This window comes from Oculina patagonica, chromosome 11 (assembly GCF_052425735.1).
Source record: "Oculina patagonica isolate OP01 chromosome 11, crgOcupat, whole genome shotgun sequence".
Classification (NCBI taxonomy): Eukaryota; Metazoa; Cnidaria; class Anthozoa; order Scleractinia; family Oculinidae; genus Oculina; species Oculina patagonica.
Window position 1 is genome coordinate 23,911,866 of NC_135768.1, and position 21,332 is coordinate 23,933,197.

Consider the following 21,332-nt stretch of genomic DNA (forward strand, 5'->3'; position numbering starts at 1 on the left):
AGGCGACAAGTTAGTGAAGAAATGTGTGAATAATCGTGTTAAATTTATTGGACTTGGATAGTTCGCTCTTTCAAATACTCACTTGGAACGGCTGGAAGTGTAGCTGCTTACGATGGCAAACAGATTCAGACAGTTTCGCTTGCTCTTATGGAAGAATTTTCTGCTTCAGGTAAAGCGGAAGTTATAAAACTTACAGTGAAATCGCAAGTTTGATGGTATTTTGGATGGGCAAAAATAAGCATTTACATAGAAAAGCTACTCAAATTGTGGACTCCCGTACAGATATAAAATAGCAAATTGAATTGGAAGTCAGCGTACGGGTACAGTTTTGTTTGGAGGCGATCGACGGTCCGCCAGCGGCCAGCTGGTTGGAAGGAATAGTCTAAATGCCGACCTACATGTAAAGGCAAAATAGCCCTAAATTATCCTTGCTTTGATCATTCATGTTGTGGAGCAGGGATCGGGAGAACCGTGAAGTGGTGAGGACACTGGCCTCCCACCAATATAGCCCGTGTTCGATTCTCGTACCCGGCGTCATATGCGGGTCGTGTTTGTTGTTGATTCTCGTCCTTGCTCCAAGGGTTTTTCCGAGTTCTCCGGTTTTCCTCCCTCACCCCCCTCCCCCCCCCCCCCAAAAAAAAACCCAACAAAAACAACACTTCCAAATTCAAATTCGATCTGGAATACACGACCCTACACGAACAAGAACATGAACTAAATTCCAATAATTATTCGATCGGGAATAGTGGATGAAGTGCTACTGGAAAATTCCACAGTGACTGCAAACTCCAATTTATTTATTTTTACTAATTTATTTTAATTTATTTTAACAGAAACGAAGACCGATTGGTACAGCATTTGAGATTGGTATACCCATAGTTGTGATGGGAATACTTATGTTGGTTCCACTGTAAGTAAGATTTACCAGTAGGGTCATTCCATTTTATATCCACGGTCATCCAGTTTATTTTTCAACAAATGCACACTGCCCATATATGGTCAAAATGTTATTGATATCTGTCATTGGCATATAACAGATATCCTGCAATATACATAGGATGGGAAGATTAACCCGAAGCCTTGTAAAGCGCTGCATAATTACATTTTTTTTTAACTGCAAAATGTTATACATTGACAATTTGTTTCAAGAATAATAAAACAATTATCCTGTTTAATCTTGCGGAATATCGTCTGATTTTAGCAGACTCTGCCTACAGTGCTGTAAGTATCAGGCGATATTCCATGGGATTTCACAGGATACAGTAATTGTTAAATATCTGTACCCCCTTACCCCCCTCCCCCCCTCCCTCCAACCCCCAACAAACACAATATCTCTGAAGGGGCTTTGATAGTCGTTTGCTCCAATACGTGTATTTCTGAAGGGGCTAGGAATTTTTTTTCTGAGTAGGTTAAGAAAAAGTAGGCTATTTCTGAGGGCAGTGCATCATGTTGGCACTTTGATCTTTTTTTACAAGAGTAGGGAAGTTTTGATTTATCTCATCCACACAGGGGGGCTGTAAAATGGCATTACTCGTAGATATAAGTTCACACAATTGAATTAAGGTACATGTATGTCAGTGAAACCACAAATGCCTACTCAAGGCCAGGTTTGCAGTTGGTCTCTGGGTAATTTTTCTTTTACTTTGTTTTTTTTTTGGTATGCACATGTGGTTGCCATGTATATATTAGATACTAGCTGGCTTTACAAGTACACATCAGTGTATTAACTGCATGTTTGAATCTTGAGCTGAGGTTTAAAATTTATCATGTTTTTTTAGGACAGCACCTAATGCACGTCAGGATCACTGTTTTTGTAAGTATTACTCAAGATCAATAAATTATAAAATATACTTTACTGACCAGTACACATGCACATGTATTTCAATACATTATTGAATCGACTTACGGGTTCAATTTTCAAATAATCGATTCAGTAATGTACTCTTGGGGGGTATGCTTCTCTTGGCGCAACTGTAATAATTATTGTCTGGACTGAGACTTTTTTCATGTCTTTCCTTGGCCTTCATTTCCTGTTTGTTTCCTGTCTGTTTCTGGTGAAAACACCAGGGCTTTAAATTACCAAAAAAGCAAGCAGTTGTTTAATTGTACTTGCCTAGAGCAGTTGCCTGCTTGTCTCGGTTTATTTTTTTTATGATTTATTGGCCGGAAATGACTTGCTTGGGTCATTGCTTACTGGGAAAGTGAGCATGAAAAGTTAGACAGTTGCAATTGCCCAGCAGAAAATTCCACATGTTCTTGTCCCAGACAACTGTACAAAATAAATCTATGTTACTGTACATGTGTTGATATTTGGCAAAAGCTAATTAAAGTACAGTAGCTTGCTTCTTCTAGTTTAAAAAATAATAATCAGGGGCTGGGTCACTGTATTCTTTACTAGTAGGTAATTCTATTAATTTTTGTTAATTTCATGTAAGAGCTCTAAACTTCAAATGGGCAGAGCAAAAGTCTTTATATTATTGTTGAAATCATGGCCACGTAACAAACAAGCATGATTTTTGAGCGTTGTGAATGTCACTTTCATATTGAGATAAACTTGAAACAAGTCGGGCCAATGTTTTAAATGATAACCCAAAAGCAATTCATTTAATCTTCTCGAATTTTGCCCAACCAGACATGTATATGCCCCTTTTGCACTTTCTGTGTTTCTTTTGAGTTCTTCACTTTAAGCCATTAATGCGATACATGTATTTCAATTAATTCTATGACCAGTTGGTCAGTGCTGATATTGCCTAAAATTGTGTGACATATAGCCCCTTTAAAATGCTATTCTGAGCTAAACTAGTCTACATGAATTCTGCATTTTAATATCACTACTTGCCTTGCAGCATCATTTAAGACAGAAGATATTGATTATGCGAATATGGACGATCAGGGTTTACCAACTAGAATAGCATTCTATCCAGAAACTAAAACAGGTATTCTACATAATAACCAGCTTATTACATGTACAGTATTTTCAGTTGGCATTCCAGTTTACTGCTTCATACTCTCCTTTTGAGACCCACCCACCCCCCCTCCCCCATCCTTGGAATTTCCAATGATCATCCATGGGGGAGGACTGATATGGGCATTTTCTGGAACCGCACGTTTTGGATAAATGGAGGTGTATACCCAGATGAATTGTTTAATTGGCATGTAAAAGTCAAGAGATGTTCTTATGCAATTACGTTTGCATGTCAAAGAGGAAAGCCTCAAGCCAAGTGGCCCATAATGCCAGAGCTTATCCAGGCAGTTTCACTAGCTTTAAGTGGCTAGCAATATTCTACTCCCCCCTGGATGGCATGCTAGACCATCACAGGGTACCCCTCAGCATTTTTTCGCCGACACCCATTTATACACCTGGGTGGAAAGAGGCACTATGAGAGTAAAGTGTCTTGCCCAAGAACACAACACAGAGACCCCAGCCAGGGCTCGGACCCAGACCATTCGATCCAGAGTCCAGCGTGCTACCCATTAGGCCACCACGCCTTCCCAAGCAATGTCATTAAGACCCTGACAAAATCTCAGGGCTTCAGCAAGAACCCCTGAGGCCAGAAATGAGGCCCGAAACTTGAAGAGGGTTGGATGCATTTATGTTCGGCTTAGCAGCTTCAAAGGACTGCTAGTAGCAATAGTGCAAACACAAATACTGCAAGGATCATCTCAGTCTTCACTTTACATTTTTCTATTTTGTTCCCATAGTGATGGAGTTGATGGCAAAAGTAGAGAACATGACTGGCTTGACAGCAGTGAGTCGAAGTGTTACAACTGGAAAGAAATGGGCATCTGGTGCTGCCATGGCTGTGGAGGTAACTGAGAACAGAGACAAGTATCGAGGAGGTTGGTTCTGCAAACAGTAGGCGACAAAATAATATAAATTATTAGAAAGAGATCATCACTATTGTTCTTTTGCATTGTGTGTTTCATGCATTGTTTGCTAGCTGGGAACACATTTATAAACATAGATATGGTATAATCAAAGCACGCCTAAATATCTGACCAGCCCGAGTGTGTAATACTGTAATTGGAGAATATTGAGAACTCAGTTAAAGGCTGATTGCATAAATATGATTGATAATAATATTATAGATCGATCGTAAACAATACCATGACTTACCTTCTTGCTAACATCTCAGTCTGATCTCCCTGAGATTGGGGATTGGGGAAGGGGGTAGGGGCAGGGGGTGGGAACCTGGGTGGCAAGAACCCTAGGGGAGCAAGAGAAGAGTGAAGAGGAGGTGGGATTCCCAAGGTGGGGGAACTGGGAGAAAAATGCTGGAAACGTTTGCATTGCTACATGTAATTAAAAAATATTTTGTCGTACATGTAATTTTAATTACAAAACGCACTTAAGAGACAGGAACCACTAGCCTAATTTACTGGACAGAGTACAGCACATAGGAAGTTCGGTACCACCACCCTTCTTCTTCCTCCCACCCTGACCCCCTCCCCCCTCCCCACCACACACACACACACACACACACACACACACACCCAAAAAATGGAGATCTAACCAAGATCTATGGTCGCAATGAAATTACTCAGATCTTGCCAAAAAGTTTTAAAATACTTTGCACCATGAACCAGCTAAGGTTCAAACAAATAATTTATAATTATTATGATGTTATAGTTGAATTAGTTTAGAACTTCAAGATAATATTTTAACTTTTTGTTTTTGGAGATCAACCACTTGCGATGTGCCTTCTTCTGGTTATTTTGTTTACAGTACATGTAACCGCTTCAAGTTAACCATGCACACCTTGAATATTACTGTGACGTCATATACATTTATGTATGGCCTAATTGCTTTATTGACAGTAGTGCATTTATTTCAGCCATTGAATTTTACATTGAAGAAGAAAACAAACTTCCTAAGCAAGTCAGATATGCTATTCGCCTTGATGGTTACTGGTCAACGGCCTCAACTTATCCAGTTTTCGCATCTGATGGACCCACTAACTGGTAAGTGTCCTCCTTAAAAGTTGAATTGTTGAATTACTGAACAGTCACAGGATGCACCTCTGCCTTTATGGTGGCTCCTTTCAATAAGTATAGGTAATCATACGGTTTCGAGTTCAATTTTTAATTAATTTGCACGAGTGAGTTTTTCAAAAACCTTAGATTGCGCGAGTGGTTTCGGCGAGTGCAATTGCGCTTTTTGAAAAACTCACAAGTGCAAATTAATTTCAAATTAAACGAGAAAAACCGTATGATGTACACATGAAAAAATTTTGAGCCCGCGATGCAATGGTAAAAAGTAACTTGGTCAGCGGTCAGCTTCAAAAAAACACATGACCTTGATGAGGTGTACACCTGAGCCAGCGATATGGTCATGTGATATTGGTCAGCAGTTACCTTGTTATGACAGCTGTCAATTGACCATGTTAACGTTAGGAAATTTCCTATTGTCTTTCAGCCAAATATAATCCAGAATATGGATGTGTAATTTGCACTGGTGTTACACTTTTTGCACTGGTGTTGCAACTGAACTGCACTGCTCTTAGCCAATCAGAATCGAGTAATTTTTTCATGTATATTATTAACATGCAAAGCCTCTTTAATCAATGGTTACACTTCTTGCTGCCATCAGTCATTCATTCCAACTTCACGCCTCTTAATAATATATCCCTTATCAGAATCAACTATACTTTAACTATACAGCATATCTACATGATGTATACTGCACTGTATATACAAAAAGTATACTATGATGTATACTTTTTGCAGTAGTAATTTGGAACACTAAAAAGTATACAAATAGCATACCTCATCAGAAAAGGGCCATTTACTAATAGTATACACATTCTGAACCCACTGAGTATGACCAGAAGACAGTATACTTTTTGTATACTTTAACACAAGCAATATCTTTTTACATTTGGACTGCTTTGCACACAGCAAACAAGCTTCCACAACTTATCAAAGCTTTTATGAGATAGGACACAGTAACAACATACAGTATCCATAAAAGTTGTCAGGATTTTGAACTGGGCTTTACTTATAAATTTGCTAGTAAAAAGAATATTACTTCCCTTAAAAATAACAATGATTAGTTTTAACAAAAGCGAGACTACATGATCTTCACAGAAACGTTATGCAACCATTAGTGCAATCTTAATTCTCTCTTGTAAGTTCCTCCTGACTACAGATGTATATACGAAAGATGTGATTACTGTTAGAACCGATTGTAGAAATTTGTAATGTTACATAAGATCTAAACCTTGGTTCAAAAAATAACAAGTTGAAGCACTGGAAGAGCACAGTTCAGTTGAGGTTACTGACTTGCTGTCTTCAAATCGAATGTAAAGCAGCAATGTGGCCGATTATAAGTCCTGTTATAACTTCAAGCATGTTTATATGAAACTCTGCTGTTAGGAGTATTACTTACTTTCTAAGAAGTAGCAGGTCCTTGTTATTAACATTAGACATCTTTTGAGAGGCAACTTCATACTCATGAACACAGTTGCACATATAGCATCAACTGATTTTCAAAAATGGCGGTCAATACAACAATCTCTCGAAATGATAACTGCTGACCAAAAATACTCTACTCCTAATGCATTGTTGGTAAAAGCAGCATGATGTATACCATGAGATATGAACACAAACTGGCATGGTCTGTTTAGGTGTTGACATATACTCAAAGTATACACCACAGCAAGTGTTTATATAAGTTTGCCCGTGGAGGTATACAACAAGTATATATCATGACCCCAACAGAGCACTGATGCATACAACAAGTATACATCACTGCCCCAACATAACATTGATGTATACACATTGTATACACCTGTGTCAAATAGCAATGTCAATTTTTGCTTGATGTTTATTTGATGTATACTTAATATATACACACCACTGATAAAGTACAGAATGTGTATACTCTTTGTATACAAAAAGTATACAATCCATACTTCAATTTTGGTGTATCTTTCATGATCAGAAATGGGTGATACCACTGGGTAAGGCTCAGTTATTCCTTTGAGCACTCAAATAAGTAAATACACCTTATTCGATGGTTTAACATATAATACGCGCGGATATTTTGCGAGTCGCGTAGTATTTTTCCGAGCCCCGTAGTGGCAAGGAAAAATATGAGCAATGAGCAAAATGTCCGCTCGTATTATATGTTTAACCATGGAATAAGGGATTTATTATTCCACTGTTTTTTACCCTAAGTTTGGGCCCGTATTCCTTAAGTTTGTCCGTCCGTATTTTTGCCCTGTTCTACAGTGTAATAACGTGGCATATTTTGCGCGTTCTTTTGCCCTAATATGGTAAAATGGCGCAATAGTGGAATAATAACTTGGCTTATTTGGAATAATTTGAATAAAATTGCAAATCCTTTGCAGGAATCAATATGATAGCGACTTCCTGGCATTGCAGTACGTACTGGATATGGCTATTATACAAACCCAAAGTAACTCTGAGAATCTTATCCCAGTGAAAACTCACGTGAGTAATCGAAGAAATGATAACAATTACTTTTTGCTTGTAAATTCATGTACCAAGGATAGAGAGAAATTAAAAAAAAGTGTCTTCTGATAACAGATATACATAATTTATTGAGATTTTCCTAACTGGAATTCTGTGAGGTGTTCTGTGTATGTTCATGCTGCATCGTACCATAATATATATGAATTGTAATTTCTTAGAATTTTAGATTTTAGTTAGGTATAAATTGTACTTTAACGCTTGTAATTTTTAACCTATAACTTAGTTTTAAGAATTTTAGTTTTTAAGCTGTAATTTTAACTTTTAGCGTGTAACGTTCATTTTTTTTTTTTTTTTTTTTTTTGTAATGCGCATTTGAACATTTATGTATGGAATTTGCGCACAACAAATTTGTAATTATTATTATTATTATATATGTACATGTAATTAAATAATAATTTATATTAATTGCAGGATCAGGAATGTCCTCATGATCAATAGAGATAACCTCTGATATTTCCTTAAGTTTATGATTTTAAACTTGACAAAAAATGTTGATCTATTTTCTTACAAGTAAAGTATTTTTTATAATGAGCAATTATTCATCACTATACATGTTCTAATTCAATAATAAAATAATAAAAAAAATTCTATCCAGTTTATCCACTAACTTGAATTACAAAATTTACCATCAAATATAATAAGCTCCTTCGGTCCCTGCTGGTCAATTCCCAGGAGTCTAAAAATATAGTCCTGGGCCGAGTTGTTCAAAGCACAATTAAGCTAATTAATCAATCAATCAATCTATCAGTCAATCTAAAACTTTACTTTACGAGGTTGACATGTAATAGTTTTTTCCACTAATAAGCGTAAATCCAGGATAAATGAAAATTTTGATTTACAGTACCGCCTGAAATCATATGCACATTGGCACGCGTGAAGCACGAGGGCAGAACGCGTGTATTGCACGCGGGAGGAACGAGACGAAACCGCGCGGTTCACGAACGAAACCCGCGCGGTTCACGAATGAAAACCGAGGTCAGAAATTCATCTCGGTCAAATGGACGAAAGGCCGAAACAAAAGGATCTTTTGGCTATTGTTATTTTTATTGTTTTCGTTTCAATGGATTTTTTCTCACATTTACAACTTGCTCACACCGTATTCAGCAACGAAATGCAAATTTCTTTCAAACAGTTTTTCTGGGATTACCGGTAAATTTTGTTGAACTATAAGATCTTCACGGGTTCGTATTGAATGTTGCGTGCGTGCTAGCATGAGAAGCTTTTGAGTCGAAACTTGTCGCTTCGCGAAAGAATTAATTTTTAAAAAAATGCAAAACGTGAATGAAAAAGTCGAAAATAAAGACGCCTGTAAAAGTACTTCCCTCGATTCATTCATCCGAAAATGAAGGAAGTGAAAATCTTTCTGTTGCCGCGCCGAGGATTTCTTATCTTCAAAAGATCTGACAGATCGACGCCCGTGTGTAAATAAAGGTCGCAAAGGTCACGCTTGTCATGTTTTCTTGCAATGTCTAGTTATGAAAACGAACGTATTTAAAGTCTGTTACTTAACAAGGTGAGCGTTTATTAAGATCGAATAAAAGTTTCACAGAAGATTGAGCAATCAATGACATTTATTTGCGGGGAATGTGTTCTCTTTCGGGCGACAAACGCCGACAATTGTCGGCTTCCAATCCACCAAAAGTTCATTTGCCGTTCAACTAGATTTTTGCCGATAACAATTACTTCGCGCCGATCAAAATAGCTATTTTCGGTCAGTTCTAAATTTGACGTTGGGTTCGTGATTTTTACGGCTCGATGGTAGTCAGAAACGACAAAGAACATGTATCCTGTCTCGCCTTCCCAGTCATTCGGTATGCTGGAAAACAACTCGATGAATAAACTTGTCACTTCGCAGCTTTTCGGCAATATTGACAAATTGGGTTTTCTGTAACAACTTCCCGACAGTTCTTCCTTCGATCTCCAACCCATCTACATCTTGTAATTCCCTGACCGTTTCAAAAATTTTCTTTCCCTTCTTTAAGAAGAACAAAATTTTCGCGCGCAACCAAGCTGAGCAAAGTTGATCGATTTCTGAGAAGTGACAAGCGTGCTATTCGATTACATAACATTGCCACGTGAATGAACGAGCGCTTGCGTTGCACGTTTAGATTTTGTATTTTTTAAAATCTCATATCTTGTGCGGATGATTTTCCTTCTTCGGGTTTGATCTTTTTTATTTTTGACTGAAAAACTTTTGCGACATCGTGCCGAAAACTACATAACATGTTGGTCGAATGAATATGCAAAAATTCAACTGGTTGTGGCGGTCCGGCAGTCTCTGATTCAAAAAATTGCAAAGGGACAAGAAAACCGGCGATGAAAGGAATTCGAGTGCAAGCAGGCGAAATAATATTTACTTGTCTAATAAAAAACAGAAAAACATAACAAATAAGCTCAACCCGAGGACAACGCGTCAACATATGTTCAACTATGCCAATCTTGAATGAAATTAATCGAAGCGTGAACAGCAAACAACTTTCGATAGATTTTCGATTTAAAACTCGTCAAGTCATTTTGTCGCTGCGGTTTATAGTACATTTAAAACAGGGCAAGAAATAATCCTGTGATATTTCGATGTTTAGGCGAATAAAACGTTCTCTTCGATGTCGCACATTTTTTGCAGGCGGCGGGATCAAAATGTTGTTCCGCTGATTTTTTGGACGAACCAGCGTTCTCTTTTGTTTGTTACATGGTTTCCGATCAAATCTCTCGGGTGTCGTTGTCAAAAACCGAACAATGCAGAACAACAATAAAGCTAACAAAGGCAATTAAAAGCACGAAGACGCGGCTTTGAAGGACGCGTGATTCCCTCGGTTTCGTCTCGGTTTTGTCTCGTGCTTCGTTCGTTCCTCCCGAGGTGGACGCACGGGCAAACCGCGTGCACTACCCGCGCGTCCACCTCGTGAAACCCGCGGCTGATGTGCATATGATTTCAGGCGGTACTGTAAGTTTTTTACCTTTTTAGTCAGGATTTCTGTTAACTTTATAATTTTTTTCTGTCCTCCAGTTTTGATGTTGACTTATCTTAAACAAAGCAATAAAAACACAGTGACTTTAATTTATACATTCAAGAGAAATAAAACCTTCAATCAAGGTGGCTCGTAATGGTTTAGATACTCCCACCTTGGGCTTTCTATCAACTTAACACCAAAAAATTATGTTGAGGTTGAACTTTTAGTACAAATTTAATAAGGTTTTACCAATGAACAAATTGAAGTCACTGTGAAAGTTTTTGTTTTTAATATATCTTTGTTCAATGGACGAGACATACAATTTAACAATTTAAGACAAAATTCTGTAGGTTGGGTTCAGCACCACCTTAAATTTATGAAAAAAAATGGCATAGCTCCGAATTAATCCTACCTACAGATTTTTCCAAAAATTTGCAAAAGTGTTCATTTTGTCGGTGAGATAAAAATATATCAAAAACAAGAACTTTCACCAAGTAGTTTTTGAGCTATTAGCCCCAAAAGGTCCTAATAGGGTATATATATTTGACCTCATATGACGTTGCCATGGCAACAGATTTTGACGACACAATGACCTTGATTTGTTCATTGGTAAAACTTGTACAAGTTTGAACTAAAAGATTTTCCTAAACATTATTGGTATAGTTCGATAGAACACTGAAGACGGGCATGTGTAATTCTGACTAAACTATTATGAGCCACCTTAACTTAAATTTAATCCTGGGTTAGTGTCAATCAGCAAATTGAACAACCCAGGCCTAGCCATTTTTTGGTCAACACTCTTTTTAGTATGTTGGTTTATCAGGATAATCCCTCCTTTCTTGCAGCAATTTCCTTACCCATCATATACAACAGACTATGCCATGGATATTATCACCCTCATGATGCCACTCCTGGTCATGTTAGGCTTGATGTATTCAGCTATGACAATTATCAAGGTTTGTTTATGGATAAGTTTTATTAATACCTTCTATTACGCACGCCATGGAACTGAAGAATAGGCCCAAATTTTTATGCGATGCCCCGCCCACTTTCTTCTTCTGCCCCACCTACTTTCATCTGTAAATTCCAATCGTCACTATAATTGTTGCGTATAAGTAACAGCTTGCTGATTACTTCACAATTGTTGTTAAATAAAGCGTTGAATAAATGGTCGGTAGAAGAGAAACTCAATAAAAGCTCTGTGCCCTTTTCTTTAAGTGGCCATGTCAAGATTTGGCACTAATTTTATGTTTTGGTGCGAAAAAAAAAAAATAACCAAGATTATTTTTCAAGCACGGTTCAAACAAACGACTGTAAACAACAATGCCGGCAACAAGGCGCAGCATGTGAGCCACAGGAATTTCTGGAATTTGTCTACGAAAGTAGGCGGGACAGAAAGGCATAAATGGGGTCCCATAATTTCCACACATCGGTGGCACAGGTAGTAAAAAAATTATATAATGCCCCCCTCATTCCCTCTCTCTTTTTAGCCCCTCCCCCTACCCCATTGTCTCCCTAAGGAATAAATAATGCGTGATCCAATCAGAAACAAAATGGGCGGGGTAAATTTGCGTTTCGCCAGCATTTCTGGATTGAATTACAAAGAACACAAGGGGATGCTGTACTACAAAAATACAAGAAAAGGCTATGAATTTTGCACCTCTCTGGAAGAACACATCCAGTTTTTATCACATACAGTTCTGCACACATTGTATAATACAACTTTTCAAGTGGATCCTTCGCCAACTGCTCTTTCAATTTTAATTTCAAGTGAACTTCAAATGCTTTGATTCAATGGTGATGATTCAATGTTTTGCAAGGTCTTAAAGGACCATTTTGCTAGATTGCCATGTTTGAAGATTCTGTAAACTGTTTCATGCGTGATCAGTGCCGATTGTACGTTATTCATGCAGAAATTGAGAGGTCAATTAAATCGATTTGAAATGATTTTCTTCCAAAAATGTTGAAATGGCTCGTTGTTGAGATCACTTCATGTGTATATAGTAATTCTAAAACAATTATACTTTGTAATTTTGGCAGATAGTGGCTTTACTGCTATTCGCCTTGTTAATTGTTATGAACACAATTTTATATTGTTACTGCCAGGAGCTGGTTTTTGAAAAACAGAATCGTTTGAAAGAATCCATGAAGATGATGGGACTTGCTAACTGGATTCACTGGTGTGCATGGTTCACTAAAAACCTGTTGTTCCTGCTCATTTCTGGAGTTCTTTTGGTCATTGTACTCAAGGTGTGGTAAATCATAATTACTGTATAATTATTTTTTCTTGATCATTGAGTTTTTTTAAGAGATAGAGGGTTTAATGTTTACTTTCTTGAAGGAGCTATGTTTTGAGTCTTTTTTCTGGTAACTTTTTAATTGAAGAAACCTCAAATTAATAGTTTAACAACATAGAAAAACAGCAATGGCAAAATAAAAAAATGAAAATAGAAATTAAAGAATCATGGTTTTGACTGACCAAGGTTAAGGCAGATTATGAACGGCAAACTTGAAAAATTTTTCCAAACAGCAAGTGATTTTGGTAATCAGCAAAGAACTCTACAATGCTTCAGTGTCAATTAAACTGAACTTTTGGTGATTAATTTTCTGGTGTTCTAATTGCAGTTTGTTTATCTTTTGGCAGGTGCTGATTTTTAAGTATTCTGATGTGACTGTAATCTTTGTGCTCTTACTCCTGTATATCATTGCCAGCATCTTATTCTGTTTCTGTATCAGGTAATATTCCACCTTGAATATAGGTTTTTCATTCACTTATATGCTAGGTTGCATACAGTGTACATGTAGATTCCAAATATTAATTGTTGAGTAGGCTATTAGCCAACGAGAATACAGATATTGACTATGATATATAATAGCTGTGATTGTTTTTTTTTTTTCAGTGTGTTTTTCTCACGCCCTGTTCTTGGTATGCTTCTTGGTGCCTTAATTTGGATTGCATCGTTGGTGCCATACTTCGTTTTCTGGGACAACAAGAAATACAGAGCACTAACCAGGTAAGACAGACAGACAACAAGAAATACAGAGCATTAACCAGGTAAGACAGACAGACAACAAGAAATACAGAGCATTAACCAGGTAAGACAGACAGACAACAAGAAATACAGAGCATTAACCAGGTAAGACAGACAGACAACAAGAAATACAGAGCATTAACCAGGTAAGACAGACAGACAACAAGAAATACAGAGCATTAACCAGGTAAGACAGACAAACAACAAGAAATACAGAGCATTAACCAGGTACATCAAGTAAAAAAAATATATCATATCAAGGAAGCCTGCATGCACACATATAGTTGTTATTGAGAGTCAAAGAAAGAAATTTTCATCTGAATAGCGTCAGCAAGTTTGTGCCAGCATTTTCTCCTTAGATAGTCTGGCTATAACCACTCTCCTGATAATTTTTTTTGTTTAAGGTAGAGGTCAGCTTGTTTATGTTTAAAGCAGGTGCATGCTTAATCAAAAAAGGCCAGAGCAGCATTTTGGATGTTGGAAACGGTATTTCATACACGGTGCCAAATCAGGACAGATAAAACAAGTTGTAATATAATATGTTATCATATTTGTAATTATTTGCCGTTTCCATCTATGTTATCATATTAATTTTGTAACTATTTTAATACCTTTTCCGTTTGTATGTGGCAGACACGCCAATAAAAGAAAATTGATAAATATTTTTTTCTTTTCTAAAATAATCATAAATTATAAATATTCAGCTTTTTGACGCATGATGAATAATAGTTTTCTTTTTTGTGTAGATCACAGAAAGCTGGAGCATGTCTTTTACCTAACACGTGTTTAGGAATTGCTGCCAAGTTGTTTGCACAATTTGAGACCCTTAGAGTTGGAATTTCATGGAAAGGAGTATCTGGTTTCCCTTCACCTGATGAGAACTTTAACTTGGCTTGGGTGTTCTGTATGCTTTTGGCTCAATGTGCAATTTATGCAACAATTACTTGGTGAGTAATTATTATAAGCCATAAGCTTGAACATGGATTTCAGGGATGGAAATTGTTGTCGTTTGGCCCGGAAGAAGCAAAAAAGGAAACAGATTTGTGATAAATTAAAGTGTTTGATAAGTACATGACTCTATATGTACTGACTAAATTTTGGAATTTTCACCTAACTTTGTGTTCCTGAACATTTTGCCCAATTTTGTTCAGCTGACCATCGAGAAGTGCAGACTGAGGTAGTCAGGGAAGAGTGAACCAACCAAAACCCTGAAGAATTCTTTTACTAAGTAAATTATTTGCTATAAGTAATCTGTTTAGTTATTTTTTGACCATTATTATTGTTGTTTCCGCGTTGTTGTTGTGGCCTATAATCCAACCAAAATTTTGTTTTGCCTTGTTTATCCAAGTTTGTGTCTTGTTTTCTGACCAAAGTTGCATTGTATTCTTTGCCTTAGTTTGCGTTTTTGTTTGTGAATTTAAACTGTAAAAATGCGTTTTTTATATATTAATTTTTTTTATTATAATTTTCACTTTTCATTAGGTATGTAGAAGCAGTATTTCCAGGGGAATTTGGAATTCCCAAGCCATTTTATTTTCCGTGTTTACCGTCATATTGGACTGGCCACCCTCATCACAAAGTACGTACAATAAGCACAAGAAATTCCTTTAATAGCTACATTTCATTTAAGAATATAAGTTTTCCCAATTTGGGTAAGATTTGTTTGCGAATAAATTTAATTTGCTCAAATATCATAATGTTTCAGAAATCAAAAAGTCAAATTTTAGCCTGGGAATCGTTAGTGGATAGCAATATCCATCCTCTCAACTGCAGAGAAACAGAGTTCATGCATTAAATTAACACGATTTATATTCACTTTAATTAATTTTTGCATATTTTGTTTCCAGTTGAAAAGATGCATGGATCAGGTAATAATCATATTTATTTTATTTGATATAGTAAATGAGTTAATATGTAAAGCTAGAAAATAGGATTTAATGTAATTCTTCTTAAAGTTTTAGACATTATTTTCATTTTTTACTTTTTATTTTATTTTTTATTTTATTTAGCTTCACATCTGTAATATATTTTAAAGGAACCTTGGTGTGATGTCTAACGACTTTACCCACTTAATTAAATATAGATGTAATATGTGCATAAGAATACTTTTTATTACTTGCTTGAAAGTTTACAACTTCATTGCAGTATGCATCACATTACTTATTACTTCGGCAAACTGTGTTCCGTCCCTTTTTTCACTTAAATTGAAGACAAACATGTAATCAGTTTTGATGTTTGTTTGAATTATTAATGGCAAGTTAACGATATTTACGTTAAAAGTTTGTTCTGTGCACGTGGTAAATCTAAGTTTTTATTAATGTTTTTGGTTGTTAATTATAACGCTCTATATTATTTCATTTTTTTGAGTTTATTTTCTTTGAATTTTACATTAATTTGCAAATATGACTGATATATTTTTTCAAGAATAATACTTTGTAAAACCCATCATTTTTTTGTTACACTGCCACCTTGTCCATTTTAAGTGAAGCGTTATACATGTACATGTATGTCCCGCCAGGAAATGAATGTAGTCTTGGTAGAAAATGTAAATGGTGTCCCACAGGATGAAAATGATGGTGAAGTTCATGCCGATGTCGAGGAAGAACCAAACTTGCCTGTTGGTGTATCTATTCAGGGCCTCAGGAAAGTCTTTGAAGTAAGTATTAATGCTTGAAACAAGACTAGACACTTAAACAAACATAATGTAGCTCACAAATTAAAATCAGGAAATAGAAATAAGAGACCACGGCCAAAACAATAATTTATAAGTACAGCTATCATGAACTGCCCTTGCTTGAATAGATTTACCTTGAATAGACCTACCAGTACCTTGAATAGACCTACGATAATATCCTCCATTTTTAAAATGGGACATGAATCTTAACTTGAGGATAACTGTGAGAACTGTCACCCATGTTTATCTTGACCTGATTTCCAGAAGGATTCCAAATATTTCAAATTGTGATTAATCTAGTATTGTAATATTTTGTGTGATACATTTTTAAAATATTTGACTGTCAATTTCTACAAATTTACTTATTTATCTCCACGTTTATATATCCTTTATGTTGTGTCCCTAATAAGCAGCAATGCTAGGTACCCGGCCCAGACACTTAAATAAAGGCTTTGTTGTTGTTGTTGTTGTTGTTGTTGTTGTTACGAGAGTTTGTATGGGAATTTCTGGAATTTCGATATCAAATAACTATGTGCTTATAGTAAATTGCTTTACCATTTTATCCCTCAGGGGTCCACTGGGTCCAAAGTTGCTGTAGATGAACTTTCACTGAACATTTTCAAAGGCCAAATAACAGCTCTTCTGGGACACAATGGAGCAGGGAAGACAACAACAATATCCATGCTGACAGGCTTATATCCACCTTCCTCTGGGACGGCACACATCAATGGAAACAGTATCATTACTGATATGGATGCTATTCGAGAGAGCCTGGGACTCTGTCCCCAACACAATGTGCTCTTTGACCGGCTGACAGTGAAGGAACATCTTGAATTCTTTATAAACCTAAAGGTATGTGTTTTAAACTAACATGATGTAAATAATGTCTGTAGTCATTACGTTTATCTTATCTCTCAGTCACTATGATTGGTAATTGAAGAGACTACTGCAGCTCAGTGGTAAAGTCATCATCATCATCATCATCATCATCATCATCATCATCATCATCATCATCATCATCATCATCATCATCATCATCATTTATTTGCCACTTTTGAAATTAATAAGTACAAAATAGCTTAAGTAGATAGGGCGAGGAGACCTCCAGGAAACCACCAGGCTTATAGGGGGGTACCCAAATTACCCAACTAATGTAACAAAGGTCACGAGTTTGCCTCCTGTTTAGGAGAATGGGTAACTTACTCCAATGAAGCTATGATATCGTTCTCAACTAGTTAGTCACTATAACTTCCTCCCCTCATCCGTGGACCCTCTCCGATTTTTAATCAATTTTTCACAGCTTAGATTTGATTGATCAGGCTCTTTTCAAAACATCTTGTTGATCAAAAACTATTATAAAGAAAATACAGTAGAAACGTTTTATAATAAGTGTTGACTTAAAACAGAAATGTCTGTTATATGGGAAGAACACTGCAGCTTGGGGTGTATAATTTATGTGGTAAAATTGTGGAAACCACAAGCATTTTTTGTAAACATCAGAAAACACATATTGCCACTGATTTATCTGCAAGTTTTTTATTATTATTGTTATTCTTGTAAAATATTGTATTATATCGTATTTGTAATTTTAGAAACAGATTTTAAATTATTTATTCTCATTTTTTCCTTCTAATTTTTAGTATAGTAAACTATTGCATTTTTAATTGTACATTGTATATTTTAATATATTGTAAAGTAGAAGAGTGTCGCCAATTTGCTTCTTTTAGCTAAATACTAAGCAATTTGTTTGTTCGCTTACAACAATTAAGTTTCTGTAAAATGACTTCAGAAGCCCTTCCTTAGCTCCACCTTGCTTTATACCAACTGATTGCTAAGTAGTGATGTCACTTTAATTTATATGTACAGGGCAAGTTTGGACCTGATGCCTTGAGTGAAGTTAATGGGATGATAAGTGATATTAATCTTACAGACAAGACAAACACACAGTCATCCAAACTATCTGGTGGAATGAAAAGAAAATTAAGGTATGACATTGCTGATTCACTGTAAGTTACTAAGTAAACACAAGTAAACGGCTGTTATTGAGAGTCTTTCTCAGCTCATTTGCTTCATTTTGGGTCCTTTAAGAAATCTTACTCTGCTGGAACATGTTACTGTGAAATATAAAATCAACAATTTAGAACCAATATTTCATTGTTAACGACTGGCTTTAAATATCTGCATTTTGGACTTTAGTTACCTGCAAGCTGCCTTGTTGGAATTGATGACCTCACATGGTTGCCCTTTTGCATTAAAATGAAAGCCCTTACTTGCTCTACAAGATTACACAACTTTTGCTTTATGACGTCATATGGCGCCATTAGATCCGCCATTTTTGATTTCACTATTTTCTTAAAAAAAATAAAGTAGTGGAAATTGATACAAAATCAGGCGAACATGCTTATGTGATGTAAAAAGATACGAATTTGGCTGTTGCTTAAGAAAACTGAAACAATTGCAGAAAGGCAAAACAGTCGATATTTGGCCAACTACCTGCATGTTATTATGTGGTGTCCATGTTCTGTCCCCTTAGAACTGACATGACATATCAAAATTTCCGGGAGGGAGGAATGAACAAGAACTGAAATTTTCAGCATGAAAAATTAAATCCCCTTTTTCAAATTTGAAAAAACCCTGAAGTTAAAAATCAAAATGGTTGATATTTGTATCCAATTATCTGTACTCTTGAGTGGTTTTCCAATTTAATTCAAAACATTCCAGTTAAGAAACTGTTTCAACATTGTAACAGGCAATGTGTTTAAACGGTGGAGGTTTCCTTAGATAGACATATATACTAGCTATATTAATATACTACTTAATAGTGTGAAGTCGATACTCCACTGCATGAATAGCGTACCCATTGGTTAACGCCCATTGATCATTTTGTTTCCAGTTGTGCCATTGCACTCATTGGAGGATCAGAAATTGTTTTCTTGGATGAGCCCACCTCAGGGATGGACCCATATGCCAGAAGAGGAACGTGGGACCTGCTGCTGAAGCACAAAGCTGGAAGAACTATCATCCTGACCACTCATTTCATGTAAGGTTATTTTGGTTAAGAATATTAACATCAAATAGCCTTTAGGAAGGAAATTATAACTTTGTCTAACATGAAGAATGTCATGAGCTAAACATTATTTTTGTTATTGAAATGTGCATCAATTGAAGAAAAGAACTCTTTGTTAATTCACCAGCCAGTGGTTCTCTGGTTGTCACATTTTAAAATAGCAAAAGGTAACATCACTCATACATGTTCATGCATTGTTAACTATTATGTCTTCAAGTTAGGTCACAGAAAACCCTTAATAACCTACATGTAGCTTGTTGAGACAGTCAAAATCTCTGTACCCATCATTTGCAGGGACGAAGCAGACTTACTTGGAGATCGTATTGCAATCATGGCTGATGGACAATTACGTTGCTGTGGCAGCTCTCTGTTTCTAAAGAGCAGGTAAGGCAAAAGTCAATAATTATAAAGTTGAGTGGTTTGAACCCAGAAGTATCAATATCAGTTTCGGTTTATGCAGTGTGGTGTCTGGGGTGAAAGTGGGTCTAAATCGAACTGTTGTTGGTGACTGAACGTTCGTCGACATTGGTGCAAATCATATTCAGAGTCAAGAGAATATGAGTGTTTGTCAGTCGATTATGTTACAATTCTGGTCATTTATAAATGATCGGTTAGTTAGCCGTGATGTTATTGGCTGGATGACTTTTGTAAAGATCCTCAACAGTGATTTGTCAGTCTATGTTTGTTTTTTGGTAGTCAATTAAAGCCGTTTAGTTTGAGATCCATCGTCGTTTTGTTGCAAAATGTTCCTAGTTAACTGTGCCCGAAGTTGCTGATACAAGTGAAACTTGATTATAGTTCTAGGACTTAAACCAAAAAACTGTGTAAGAAACATTCATCCTTAGCATTTTTATATAGTTCACAATACACCCATTGGGATCTTTTTTTACAGGTATGGTGTTGGATACCATTTGACGCTGGTTAAAAAGGAAAGCTATGACCAAGAGGCCATTGCAAACCTGGTTAAACAGCATGTGCCAACGGCAGAAATTATCAGTTCCGTTGGTGCAGAAATCCAGTTTGTTCTTAGTAGTGAAAGCTCGCAAAACTTTGAGGCTCTCTTCTTTGAGTTGGAAAGTAAGTTAAATAGTGGCGAATGTTTCAATTTAACTGGCCGGCTATAAGCTAGTCTACATTATTCTCTACATTGATGTTCTAGACCTTTCTCATGCTCTCTATTTATTAATATTTTGTTTGTGTTAATTGCCCTCAAGACCTCAAATTCTTTTCGTATTTTGAACATGGTAACAAAGCTTGGAAGACCTTGGAAGTTAGATTTAGCATGAACGCAAAAGAATAACAAGAGGCTGTGAAAGGTCTATTAAGATAGCATGAGTTGTTATTCGGGGAAATGTTGGTCAAACTCGTTTTATTGCAAGTTTCTGGGCTGAATTGAAGGGGACGTCCATATACGTGCATAAATGACATAAATGGGCGAGGGATGCAATGATCATTGCTACACTTATTAATATTTAGAAAGTTAACGCACCAAAACATTTTTGAATATTTTGATGCTGACAAATAAAACACTCATCTTCATTGTAACCCTTCATTGTGCCCCTGGCACAATTGAAAGGCTCTTTTTTGCTACGCACCTTCAATATTACCTTGTTTGTACGCCAATATGTGAACTATTTGTTATGCAGATAAAATGGAGCAATATGGAATAACAAGTTTTGGCGTTTCGGTGACAACTCTTGAAGAGGTTTTCATGAAAGTTGGAGAAGGCGCTGAGAAAACTCTGCAGGACCTGTAAGTATCATTTGAACACTCAATGACTTCTACACTTAGTTATCCTTTACATGGTGCTGAGAAAACTCTGCAGGAACTGTAAGTATCATTTGAACACTCAATGACTTCTACACTTAGTTATCCTTTACATGGTGCTGAGAAAACTCTGCAGGACCTGTAAGTATCATTTGAACACTCAATGACTTCTACACTTAGTTATCCTTTACATGTATCAAAAACGTCACGCAACATTTGCAAAATAACTATGATTTGCAAAGTTTAATTTGCATGAAATAAAACTGAATAATAACTCCTTTCAAGGGACACAAAACTTAGACAAAAGGAACTTGGAAATGGCCTGTTGTTAGCTAATCAAAAAC

The 21,332-nt window shown here is 36.3% G+C and overlaps 1 protein-coding gene across 1 annotated transcript in view; it reads left to right on the forward strand.

Annotated features, from left to right (window-relative positions):
- LOC144629859 (phospholipid-transporting ATPase ABCA3-like) overlaps nucleotides 1-21,332 on the forward strand; it is a 49,722-nt gene continuing 28,390 nt past the window's right edge. Inside the window, exons 1-21 of the mRNA XM_078488094.1 lie at nucleotides 1-169; nucleotides 834-910; nucleotides 1,779-1,813; nucleotides 2,847-2,936; nucleotides 3,703-3,840; nucleotides 4,836-4,962; nucleotides 7,353-7,455; nucleotides 11,294-11,404; nucleotides 12,555-12,698; nucleotides 13,093-13,184; nucleotides 13,349-13,462; nucleotides 14,227-14,427; nucleotides 14,963-15,059; nucleotides 15,328-15,348; nucleotides 15,999-16,136; nucleotides 16,725-17,006; nucleotides 18,021-18,139; nucleotides 19,048-19,194; nucleotides 19,516-19,605; nucleotides 20,114-20,298; nucleotides 20,868-20,973. Of these exons, the coding sequence (XP_078344220.1) occupies nucleotides 113-169; nucleotides 834-910; nucleotides 1,779-1,813; nucleotides 2,847-2,936; nucleotides 3,703-3,840; nucleotides 4,836-4,962; nucleotides 7,353-7,455; nucleotides 11,294-11,404; nucleotides 12,555-12,698; nucleotides 13,093-13,184; nucleotides 13,349-13,462; nucleotides 14,227-14,427; nucleotides 14,963-15,059; nucleotides 15,328-15,348; nucleotides 15,999-16,136; nucleotides 16,725-17,006; nucleotides 18,021-18,139; nucleotides 19,048-19,194; nucleotides 19,516-19,605; nucleotides 20,114-20,298; nucleotides 20,868-20,973 (2,474 nt within the window). The 5' untranslated portion in view covers nucleotides 1-112. The remainder of the gene's footprint in view (nucleotides 170-833; nucleotides 911-1,778; nucleotides 1,814-2,846; nucleotides 2,937-3,702; nucleotides 3,841-4,835; nucleotides 4,963-7,352; nucleotides 7,456-11,293; nucleotides 11,405-12,554; nucleotides 12,699-13,092; nucleotides 13,185-13,348; nucleotides 13,463-14,226; nucleotides 14,428-14,962; nucleotides 15,060-15,327; nucleotides 15,349-15,998; nucleotides 16,137-16,724; nucleotides 17,007-18,020; nucleotides 18,140-19,047; nucleotides 19,195-19,515; nucleotides 19,606-20,113; nucleotides 20,299-20,867; nucleotides 20,974-21,332) is intronic.